Source organism: Nesoenas mayeri, assembly GCF_963082525.1.
Source record: "Nesoenas mayeri genome assembly, chromosome: 1".
Lineage (NCBI taxonomy): Eukaryota > Metazoa > Chordata > Aves > Columbiformes > Columbidae > Nesoenas > Nesoenas mayeri.
Window position 1 is genome coordinate 114,310,657 of NC_137541.1, and position 12,393 is coordinate 114,323,049.

At 34.9% G+C, this 12,393-nt stretch overlaps 1 protein-coding gene across 1 annotated transcript in view; it reads right to left on the reverse strand.

Annotated features, from left to right (window-relative positions):
• The window catches only part of CFAP47 (cilia and flagella associated protein 47), a gene marked incomplete at both ends in the record, with an annotated part of 301,064 nt that overhangs the window by 130,776 nt on the left and 157,895 nt on the right, over nt 1–12,393 (reverse strand). The window contains one exon of the mRNA XM_080353150.1: nt 5,727–5,838. Coding sequence (XP_080209276.1) covers nt 5,727–5,838 — 112 coding nt within the window. The remainder of the gene's footprint in view (nt 1–5,726; nt 5,839–12,393) is intronic.

Here is a 12,393-nt window from a genome sequence, read left to right on the forward strand (position 1 = left end):
ATCCAGTGACAGGTATTGGTCATTAAGGTAGTTGATGATAATACAAATATATACATTTATTCAAATTATGGGTGACAAAAAAATGTCAATCAAAAGGTGTTTTGCAGGATGGGGAAAAGGGTTTTATACAATGAAGAGTAATAAAAAATCCTCAGCACTCTATGGAGTAATAAAAAATGCATTGCAAAGTTGTAGAAACACTGCAACAAACATGACAGATTTAAAACAACAAATAGGCATGTTTACATTTTTTCAGAAGGTTCTGCTGAGCTTGGCTCCTACATTATGTGAAGGCTTTGATACAGGAAGTCTTAGTCTTTCAGCTGTGAAAGGCACCGTCAGCCTACAGAACCCACTGCTGCCTAACTCCCTCTTCAGCAAAGGCAGCAATACCTTATGTTACCTTATTGATGGTGCAAAGCAATGCATAAATGTTAATTTCTTCATGCATAACAGTTCCAAATGTTCAGGATTTTTTTCTTCCATCCAGTTGCTCACTCTTGACTTCTGTATCAGGCGTTATGTAACAATGTAATTCGTCAAAATACCACAGCTGGCAATTTTTAAAGTGTATATTCAAAACCAAACAAGACTTAATGTACATCACAGAGATACATTTCACACTCATCTGACTGGCCACAGAATTATGCCACCATTAAGTATTTTAGAAAATACCACTCTTCTCAGCTGTCTTTTGGCATATTTTTATATATATATTTTTTTTTTAAATATATATATATATATTTATATATATATATATATATAAAATACTGAATTTGTCAAAGCAACAATACAAGTATACCTAGAATTATACAGAAAATTAATAAATAAAATTTACATGAATTATGGAGATTTTCTTTTTGCTAATACAACATTGTTTTAAAAGGTTTCTTGGTCAAAACATCATTGCACATTTTCTAGCTTTACTATCCAGTGTTCAAACATTTTATACAACTTCAATCCACATATTAATACTGAAGCCTTGTTTTATATTGCTTTGGAGAAGATACATCCCTTTAAAAGGATGCAGGCTGTTCTATTTCCCAATAAAATTGTAATTTCAACGCCACATGTTAGACTGACTCGTTGCCTACACGCTACAATACCCCAGCTCTGAATCCAATTAACAAACAAGAAAAAATCAACTATTTCCGTTTTGTATAATTTGAATGAACTATTTGAAAGGTACATATTTTACATGATTATTTTCTGCTGCAGAGAGATGATAAAAGCCCACAATATCCCAGTATTTTCACTAGAAACAAGAGCAGAAGGCTCTGTGGCCATGGCATTCTTCACACAAATCTGAAAAGATATAGAAATGTTTGGCCTGTGGTTTAAATATACCAACATGATCTTAATAAGTATAGGAGTATAGGTCTTGGGAGTAGGGGGAGGCATTTTTATGTTTAATTGGCCAATTAAATCAATGTATAGCTGCCTCAGAAAAGTTTCACAGAAGAGATAAGATAAATTAAAAGATCTGTGTAATTTATGTAAGCTATAGCTTTGGCCAATTGTGCTTGTGACAATTTTCTGACAAAAATAAATAAATAAATAAAAATATATATATTTACTGTAGGTTACAACACAACTTTATAATCTCTCTTTTGCATAGGAAAACCTGTATGATGATATCTGTAAATACTAAAGAGTTTCTGTAAATCCTGCTACTTATTTGTATATTGGAACTACATGAATTGCTCCCTGCATCAACAAAAAGGAAGCAGAATAATCTTTAAGACTCAGACATGGGAGAAAAGAGTGAGTGGCAAATCCCGCTGCCAAATGTCATTCATACATGGTTTTGCAGCATTCAATAATGAGGAGAATTGTTTTATTTATAACTTTCACTGTCTGCTCTTTATGTGACAATGAAATCATGATATGAAAGAGCACAGGAGTTTGCAAGTCCAGCTGCACTAGGAGAGATGGAAAGGGTTGCTGGGGATCAATTTGCCAGGTGGTGGCACATACCAATAGAACAGCCCTCCTTCCGTGAACTCCAGTGACCCCCAGCGGAGGTGTCCCAGAGCCATTCCTGGCAATCAAGCAACCCGAAGTTCCTTCTAACTTTGTGTTTATTACAGATGCATTAGACTCAATTTGCTAGGGTGCTTCAGTTGATGAGCAAGTGCTTAAAGCAAAGGTACAGACAAATGCTGGAAATACAGCAATGGCTACCAGAAGCTATGGAGCTGGTCTTCCTCCCACATGTGATTTTATGATTCCATCGAAATTAGAGTGATCAATAAATCAATTTGCAGAATTCCATCAAACAAATAAATGAACAATGTATTTTAAAAATGTAGATTTCATGCAAGTGTCAAAGGGAAAATACTGAAACAAACCAGTTTAATCAGCTCATTTACAGGCCAGAATGTATTTCCATGACTTTCACCATCTTCTTAAAACTGTCCTACATGCTCCAGTCTGGCAGGCCATGGCCTGTAATATGCTGCCCTTTTTCCTCAGTGTAGGCTTCAAAAGCTCTAAGTAGCATGGGAAAGTGCTGCCTACTAAGTAGAGATACAATTAAAAAAAAATGGAAGGTGACACAAAAAATTAGAAAGTTCCTTTTTAAAAGCTAGTAAATTTTAATGGATAAAAGGGCACTGACTATAACAGATGTGTATTTTTTGCACAAGAAATATTCAAGCATTATGAGCTCTGGTCTGTACAGGGAAAATTGTGCTCGGTTCTGTGGAAAGCAGAAATAAGAGTTTGATAAAAAATAAAGTAATATGTAGAAGATGCTTTACCCAACCTAAAGGAAATTGTTCTATTACTTAGAAAACAGATTGCTGAAGAATTTTATCTGGTGTCAGAATATGTGCAATATGTTTATTAGCTATTATTTCTATGTTAAAGCTGTCATAGAACTACAAAACAGCCAAAGCATATAGTATTAGCACTCTATTGGAATGCTGCCAAATGGACTTTTCCAAAGAATTGGGCCCATTTTTAGCATAAAAACAATAAAATAGCAAGAAGGAAACTAAAAGAAGTATAATCTTGCAGCTACATAATTTGCAACAAAAAAGACTTTGAATGTAAAGGAAAAATAAAAACGTTTTGTTCCATACAACAATTTATATGGTAAAAGTGCTATCACAATTGATTTTAATAAAACAATAACAGTACTAGAACACCAAAGCTACAAAATTTTGTATTTACAAGTTAGGGAGTTCTAAACTTGAAATCATCCACCAGCACTGTGACAGAGACTTCAGCTAGATGCCCACAGGACAAAATTTGCTTTGTGGATAGCTTTTAAGTGTTGCTTTTTATTTTCAATCATTGAACATTTTGTTCCCATGGATTATTTATTTCCTTCTAAAGAAATTCACCAAATTGTATAAAGAGTACTTTTCTTTTTGGATGTTTAAATTATACTTTACCTGTAGTATCTTTAACCTAGAAAGGACTATGGTTCCCGAGTCCTAATTAATTCCCACTTGAATCACCTACATCTAACCTGTGATCCTCAAGCTTCAGGCTGGCTGTTAAAATATCCTAAAATTGCCAAAAAGTCATATATATCTCAGCTTTGACATTAAAGTTTCCCAGAAGCTAAAATTCTGCTTTGGGGAATAAATATGACTTCCCAGACTTGCACAGTACAAAGCAGACCGACTTCCATTCTCCTTCAAGCCACAAAGTAAGCACTTCCTAACTTATGCTACCTAAAATAGGATACCTGGTAGTTAAGTTTGTATCACACCTCACATCAGACAGCAGAAACAGCTGCTGCCTTTCAAACCAGTGACAGTGGCCTTTCTTCCCTCCACCTCTCTCCTTCCTACAGCAGCTGAATGATAAGAGATCATGCACAAATTTCTGTGACATACACGAAACTGTCTTCGCTCCAGAGGAAGAATGAACAAGTTTTCCTAAGTAGTGATTGAAGCAAGCACTGAGCCAGGAGTGGATGGCAGATAAATGGGCCTTGTCTCTTTCCAAAGGAGAACTGCAGCCTTCTATCAAGTTATTTTAAAGCATAAAATAAATGAACTGTTTTCTGAAAAAAAGAACGTACATGTCTTCCCAGCCTTTGGAATGATAACAGGTTAGAGAGACTGTTTGCTCTCTTTCTCACTCAGTGAGCATATGATGGTTCCAAATGTAATGGAAACCATTGTAATAGAAGTTAGGGGACAACAGAACATATAGAGATGTTGGTTCACATGTGTCACCTCTGTCCCTTTGAAGGCATGGCTTTTACCACCTGGCATTAATCTGCTGTATGATAGAAGCCTTGGAACCTCTTCCACTGAAACTTTCAGTATGTGTAAAATAACTGGGGATTTTCTAAGCCAGAAGAAGAGAATATTCCTAAATCTTTAAAATCTGAAATAAAGGCATAAGTTAAAATATAGTGCATGCTCAATATTTCCTGGTGAACATTTTCAGTAGTCACAAATTTCATTGAAAGTTGACCCATAATCAGACAGACTGAATTTTGTGTCAGATTTAGCAACAAGTCACTAAAGTCTTCCTGTGGCACTAGGCCAAGCTTTGTTACAAGTATTAATTTATTTTTACAAATCGCTTGTGAATTGAGATGGCACTATTACCTACATTTTACACAACAGATAATAAAACTAAAATGGCCAGAGACCAAACTAGTTTGGCCTTCTCAAGGGACAAGACTTAATAGCTTTTTAATGTTGAGAAAACAGCTGTCATTAATCTCAATTGTCTAGGAAAGTGGCAGAATCAAGCATTTGGAATTAGGAACCCACAAAATCCAAGATATACACTAAGCATTTTGGATTAAGAGATCCATTCAATATCAGAAATCCTTTCATTTAAGAAGTTGTTCAAATCTAGGTTTTCTGAGTACTATTCAGTTACTTCAAGATGGTCTCTTCTGTTCCCATAATTCCTTCCCAAACACACTCTCATACTTTGATCTGCTGAGAGTTGCTACAAGAGCTGAGAGTTACTACAATAGCTACTCTACAAGGAAGAAAAAGGCTGTACTGCCTCATTCTCACAATCGTGACTTTTAGATTATGAGGTAAAGAATGAGCACCAGGTAATTGTATAATTATTACTAAGCATTTGAAAAAATATGAAATGTGAATTGTTAAAGAAATTTTCATTTAAAAAATCTGTAAAGGTAAAAAATAATATGACATGCATAAAACAAGCACTAGTCTTGCTATTGTATCATAAAACATCAGTATAAATATGGACTGACATCAAATATTTGCAGTTAATATTAGATATTCCTACCCTCCATAGATCTCAAAGAAGGAATTGAGATCACCGCATTCAGTGTATGTATTCTTGCCTTGCGATCAACAAATGAAACTTTAACCAAGGGAAAAACCAAATTTTGGTCTCTGCCTTTAAATCGTTGATTCTAGTAGTGCTAGGATAACTACAGCTATTCAACATACTTTGGAAAATTAAATTAGGACTGAAGAACGTCGTGGTAATTCAAACTCATTAGTCCCTACTGGGCCAGTTTTCATGGGAGCAATTAAATGCAAGAAGTTGCAAATATACAGCCATTTTTGAAGGACCTGACTACATTTTTAGCTGTAATAAACCTTTACAAATAAAAACATGAGCCAGCTTATAAAACAGTATCACTGGTAATTATAGCCTTTCTTCCAGAAGAAAGGTTATGTTGAACAGAAATGGAAGCATTAAATCTAAACAAATTTAATCTGCTAAATTATAGGAATTTTACATATTTGGTTTCTACATTGTACCTTGAAAGATTCCTCGTCTCCACGGAGATACACTCAAAATGTAAGCAACTGTGTCGTCTGGATCTACAGTAATAACAGGCGCACCACCCACCATTGAAAGATCTGAAGATACCTGGTTAAGAGAATTCACAAAGAGGAAAAATCATCAAAAGCAAGTTACTGTTGCAAGAACACTATAGACACACTATGAATTTTACTTGCTTAGAAAAGTAGACTATGATACAAAGTATGCTATCAGTAAGTTCTATCCTTTACGCATGTGAAAAGAATCCGTACTCTAAGAGTAGTGCTGGTGTATACAGATCATATCAAGCACAAATTTTGAAGTCACTGCTCAACCTGAGTAATAGTATCTCACTTAGATCATAGAACCACTTACATATGTGTAGAATTGAACAGTCAGGCCCTCAATATTTTACATACGTTTTCCTTAGAAGTCTAACAACGAGATTTAACAGTCATAGTCCACCTAACTAAACTGAGCAAAACAAAATCTGAAGTGTTGTTTTAACACCAATTGATATACCTCAAGTGATATTAAACCATGTTTTTTGAGAGGTCGTATTTTGTGACTAACATGTATGCAATGGCACATGTATTAACTACTAGACCAATGGAAAAAAAAATACAATTTTCATACACTGAATTTTAGATTTTGTAAACTATAAAGCTGATTGCAGGTCTAGAAGCTGAGAGTATTTTTTAATTGCATCTCATTTCTTTTCGCTTGGATAAGTTTACTACAGACAGACCCTATGGAAGAGACATCCAAGCTTGAGCCATTGCCAGCCACAACTGATGACTATCTGCTTATAGTCACTGTGCTGTTGTGCAGAACCCCAGCAGCTGGACTGCATGAATGGTCCTGCTCACACCCTCTCTTCTGCTACCTCTGCCACTGGGTAGAGCAAACTGCTGCTGAGCTAGAGTATTTTAAATTGATATGGTGATTTCTGCAGTGGGTATCTGACTACAGGTGATGATTTTCCACTGAGACATGGGGTGCTTTTAAGAAATATTTTCAGGATATCATGTAGTGCTGTAGCGTTCAGTAATTTCTTTTTATATTAAATAACAAAATTGTGGTGTTTAAGTGAATTTTGAGAGAAATCACAAAGCAAGTCAGAAAGGCTTGATTTTTCTTCCAGCTCATTTAACTATTTCATTAATGACTACAGCTAGTCTCTCAAGCATTCAAGCAGAGATTTGGATTCTACAGAGACCTCTTTTGCAACAGTAAAAGCATTAGCATTAGATGTGTGTATCGTTTTCTTCCTCCTCAAAGTTACCTTTTTTTTAGTAAATAAACTCTGTTTGTACTTTATGAAAAAAAATAAACCAAAATCAAAACAAACAAACCAACAACAACAACAACAACAAATCTATTATCAACTTGTCTTCCATTACAGCCAATCATTGCCTGTAATGGTTGTCCTCTCTGAGGTATTTATGTTAATATATTCCTTTGTTCAAGCGCTAGCACAACCTGGACCATGCTCTTTATGAACCTTTAATTCTCCTTCTTTCTTTCCATAGGTTTTCCATTGTTCCCACCAAATCTTAACAGTAATTGGACTTTAAAAAATGTTGTTTTTCCATCTGATAGTTTTTCTTCCCCCATTGTGTCTAAAATTCAGTCTTCCTGCTAATGCTTTGGTTTAACAAAGTTTCTACTAATCCGGTTATAATCACACTACTACATAAATATGCATGCCAATAATTTTCTACACAGCCCAATCCCAGAATTTTAAAATTTTAAATAGATTTTTCTTTTCAGTCTGCCTTCTACAATCCTATTTACCAAACTCTTCCTCAAGTTCTCATAAGATGGTGTATTCTCTTGTCCTCACCCACATGTACATCCTGTGTCCTGCTCCACAGCTGCACGTCAAGGTGGAATCTGAGTGCACATTACCATTTCACACAGTTTTCCATTCGAGGGTAGAAAGATAGATGCCATATACTTCAAAATGCCCCAAGTCTAATTTAGGAGAGAACTGGGACTACAAGGTAAACTATAGTGCACCCCATCCTTCTCCCATCCTCTCCACTCAAACAGCTTTCCTGAGTTCTTAAGGTTATTAGCAAGATTGTAGGAAGAAAATACAAAAAGCTGCACATTTGAAATTACAAACTACCCAATGAATTGTAAAACAAAACATATATGGCAGTATTGTATTTAATAGCTTTTTTCTAGCTATAAACATAGTTGCATGAATACTTTTTATGCTGTAAAGCAATTATTGCCACAAAAACAATTCAAAACATGATCTCAGCTTTCATCTGAGGAACCATAAATCTGAATGACTGTTTCTGTATTAATTTAAGCATTAATATAACTTGATGCTGAATCAACTAATCTACATTACTACCTAAACCTTTGTACCAACAGATAAAGCCATAGTTCTGTTCATAACTTTGCCAAATTCTTAACCCCAAGTTACAACAGCTCCCCATCACCACACACACATTTGACTTTCCCTGACAGAACATCCTGACATAACGTACTCCAGCTTCTGCTGTCACTGCCACTCCTTCCTCACCCTTCACCTTTTTAACTGCTATGTATTGAATAGTGTTTCCACAATGAGATAGATCTTGCTAAATATGCATTTTTAAGAAAATAGGTCAAAATAGCAAAAATACTGGAACTATTTTGCCCATTTTCTAACTCTAGTGAGATAAAATTAAGCTTGAAAGGAAACAACTTTAACAAACTGATGTTCACACCATTGTGTTCTGCTGTTAGAATCCAGTGTAAATAAAAACTAATGGACAGACTAATGTTTTGCTCAAGTGCTTTCTGGAGTGAAAGTAGGAATGGGCTTAGGATCATAGTAAGAACTTCTGGGCATCACAATCCCAATTGCTTTTGGAAGTCAAGAAGATTCTGCAGTAAACTGATCTTGTGGGAATACTTTCAGGGGAAAGTACTAATGGACAGTTACTACTGGCTGTTCCTGTAACATCACATTGGACTCTCTTAGATGACTGGAAATGCAAGAGGAGTTGCTCAAACAGCAACAGAAAGAATTCTTACACTATTACAGATGTGAACCCTCTCGTCAAAAATGTTGATGTATTTGCATTCTAAAACCTTTTGGGATCAGATAATGACTAAAGTAAATATTAGAGAAGGGATCTAAAGTGCACCCAGGAAAGAGTCACTTCATCTTTTCTCTGGCCATTATAAATCCATGTTAAAAATTGTACATAACTGATGTTGCCCTCAGTCTCCTGTCACCTTTCCTACTGCAGTCATTAAACTCAGTAGCATTCTCCATGCTGCTCACTATTCATACCAATATGAATACTCCCCATCTTATCATTAATGAATCACTCCCATTAATTTACCTTTATAAGAAACCTTATTTGTCTCTACTATTTAAATTATTAACACCTTAGAAGCTCCAACCTCCAAACAGTGATCACAACAATATTATCTCCTACCTCCAACGCCTGGACAAGGTCTATGGTTGTAACAGACATCATTTGATGGTTACCTTTTATGTTTTCCTTTGAACTTTGTCTTGCTCTGATGGCCATGCCATTTATCAACTGTGTTATTGAAACTAATTACATGCTTAATCTCAGACAGCAAATGGATACTAAATGTACATGCCCACATGGAAATTTATGTTAATATTAGAATTGGTCTCAAGGATCCTATCTAATGGGAAGTGTTCACAGACTTTTGAGGTACCAATATGGGACATATATTAATATAATAACAATACATCCAAGAACACTCAGAAATTGAAAAATATGGAGAATGTATAAGAAAAAGTCTAGAAATTTCAGATTTTTATAAGAATAACTTCTTGCAAAGTTTTCATAAATGTAGAGGAAAGCATGCAGTGAAGCAATGGAAGAATTTATATGTAGTAAGCTTTAAGTCAACTTCCTTCTAAATATTAGAGAGATAGCTGTTTCTTATCAGAATGTATTTTTATTAGGATTGTACGTAAGAATAGGACACAATTTTAGTCTGAGGTATAAGATTCTACATAATAAAGAGTGCTGCATAATCCAGATTCGTAACCCAGCCAGACCAACTGTCAAGACCACTGACGTCTCCCCCTCAAACAAATCAGACCTAAGACCTTAATAGACCCTTACTTAATCAAACAATTTCATAACTAGCAAGTACACAACAAAAACCGTGCCAACGACTACAGTTTTTCTTACATTCTGTAGGCCTTTGTGCCATTCATTATTTCTATGAAGAATGCATTTTCTGTAGTGAAGCCTGTTACAGAAGTTATGGTAGGCAATGTGGAAGCCAAAATGACTGAACTTGGAAGAACAGATAAAATTAGAAGGATTATGGATTTACCTGTGATTAAAGAATGCAAACTTGATGAGGGTATAGGACCTTCAGCAATCAGCTTACTAGACTTGCATGGAATTTGTTCTCAGGAAATCTCACATACATTACTAAAGAAAAATTAGCCTGAACAAGGAAGCCCCTCATTAAAGGTTTACAGTATATAATTTAATTATTTTGAGGTGTTTGTTGCAAATACACAAACTTCCTGTCATTCTTTCATTGGCATTTTAAAGATCTGAAACGGATATATAGAGGATAGAGAAATGCATTGAAGAGCACGGGATTTCATATTTTTTGATTATGTATTTATTCTATAATGCTTCTGGAAATCACTAACAGTTTGTTTAACCTAATACCTGAAATGTAATTTAGCAGAGCCTTGAGATTCCTCTGGAGAGTTTACTTTAATGACATCTATTTCGAACAGCAATGAGGAAAACAGTTACACAGTTTTATATTTTTACTGCAAAACCAGGCCTTGAAAGAATTAGGCACCTTTATAGCTAAAGTTACTATCAAAGGTGTCGTTAGAAGCAACCATCAACACACTAGACAATTATTTATATCCAGCAGACAGAGTTTAATATAAAAATCATAAGAAAATCGTATAAAAAGTTTTGTCATGAGACTGATTGACTGAACTATTTTACACTCGCTACTCTTGTAGGATGATTTGAATCTAATTTTACAGCCACTAAAATCCACTTACATTGCAGTCAGTAACCTTATATTAATTCAGCATCAGAGAAGGATGTGCTTTCTGGCTGACGTTATATGTGCACAAATTCATTATGAATTCTGTTGTGACATTTTTCCAGACCCAGGAGTGAGTTAATCACAAGAAATACTATTGTTGTAATATCCCCTAGAACCAGCCATGAAGAGCACAGTAGCAATATTTCCCTAAGGTTTACACATAAATCAGGAGAAAATAGTTGATAAAAACATTCACATTTTTCAAGAGAATTTATGGAAATTGTCTTTTTAATCATGGAAAATTTTGTGGGCCCTGAAAGTGTCTTGCTTAGCATTTTTAAAGGCAAACTGATAGAGTCAAGCTCCTGACCTTCACTGAATTCCAAAGGCACTTCTTCCCTTCCTGACTCTCTTTATAGATATTAGTGCTTGCACAGACAAGCAAATCACATATACAAAAAATATGGCTGCTCCAGACCTGAGCACTCTATATATGTTCAAAACAGGAAAAGCAATTTTCAGAGGAAAGAGGCCTTTCTTAATGGAAAAAAAAGAAAGAATTATTTCCCCCTTCCTCCTCCTAGACTTAACTTTCATTTTCAATCATCACTTTTTCAGTAGTATCTTATTTTGTCTGAAGCTATTAGATATATACAGTGAATACTGAGAAACATAGTATCATATATACAATGTAATTAATTTTTTAATGCAATAGGGTTTTATTAAGTTTATAGTTTAATATATGCAGTTGCTAAAATGGAATAGTGAAGCTAAATTTACACCTCAAAGGCAAAATCACACAGCTAAATTACTTATTGCTAAGTATTCATTGTGCAGTTATTTTTTTATGGAAATTTCTGTAAATAATTATGTTTGTCAGCTCCTGGCACATCTTATACCATTCTTGATGTTAAAAATAAATAAGTCATAAATCTGAGATTTATTACTTCAGTAAATGAAATACCTATGTTTTTTAAAAATATCATGTATGTCCCAATTTATGTCTGAGAAGTTACCTTGTATAGTGCATACATTTCATCAATGGAGGATGTACAGGGCAAATCAACCAACCAATTAAATAATAAAGATATTCACCAGCCTATGAAATTACAAATGACCCCACTAAAAACATTTCTAAAACTATTACTTTTGTTCCGTCTCCACAAAAGCAGACAAGACTTCCTCTGCCTAACTGGCAACTTAGCTAGAGGACAATATGGTAAGATTTCAAAGATGCTGGATTAAAATGGAGGAGGAGTTACTGGGTTGTCAGCAATAGCCCCCAAGGGAAACAATGACAAAGACAAAATCACAGTCTGTTGTGCTAAGCTTCACAACAGACTATCCAGAAATTACAGTAATCAGGCAGCATCAAATGAGAAACAACAACAAAAAAGTTATTTTCCTTCTTGCCCTTTGTGCTATACACATCTGAGTAAATTAAGTTTATTTTGCATTTCTAACAAGGTTGTTGGTCATAGTTCCCTCTTAGAGGAGGTTTTCCCCTTCCTCTTGAAAACTATAGATATTGATGATCATGTTCTGGATTTCCTGATTAAATCCTAATTTACAGACTAACCCTGTTGGAATTAAAAGCAAGCAAATGATCTTCACTCACTACAACAGCGAAAGACACTACGT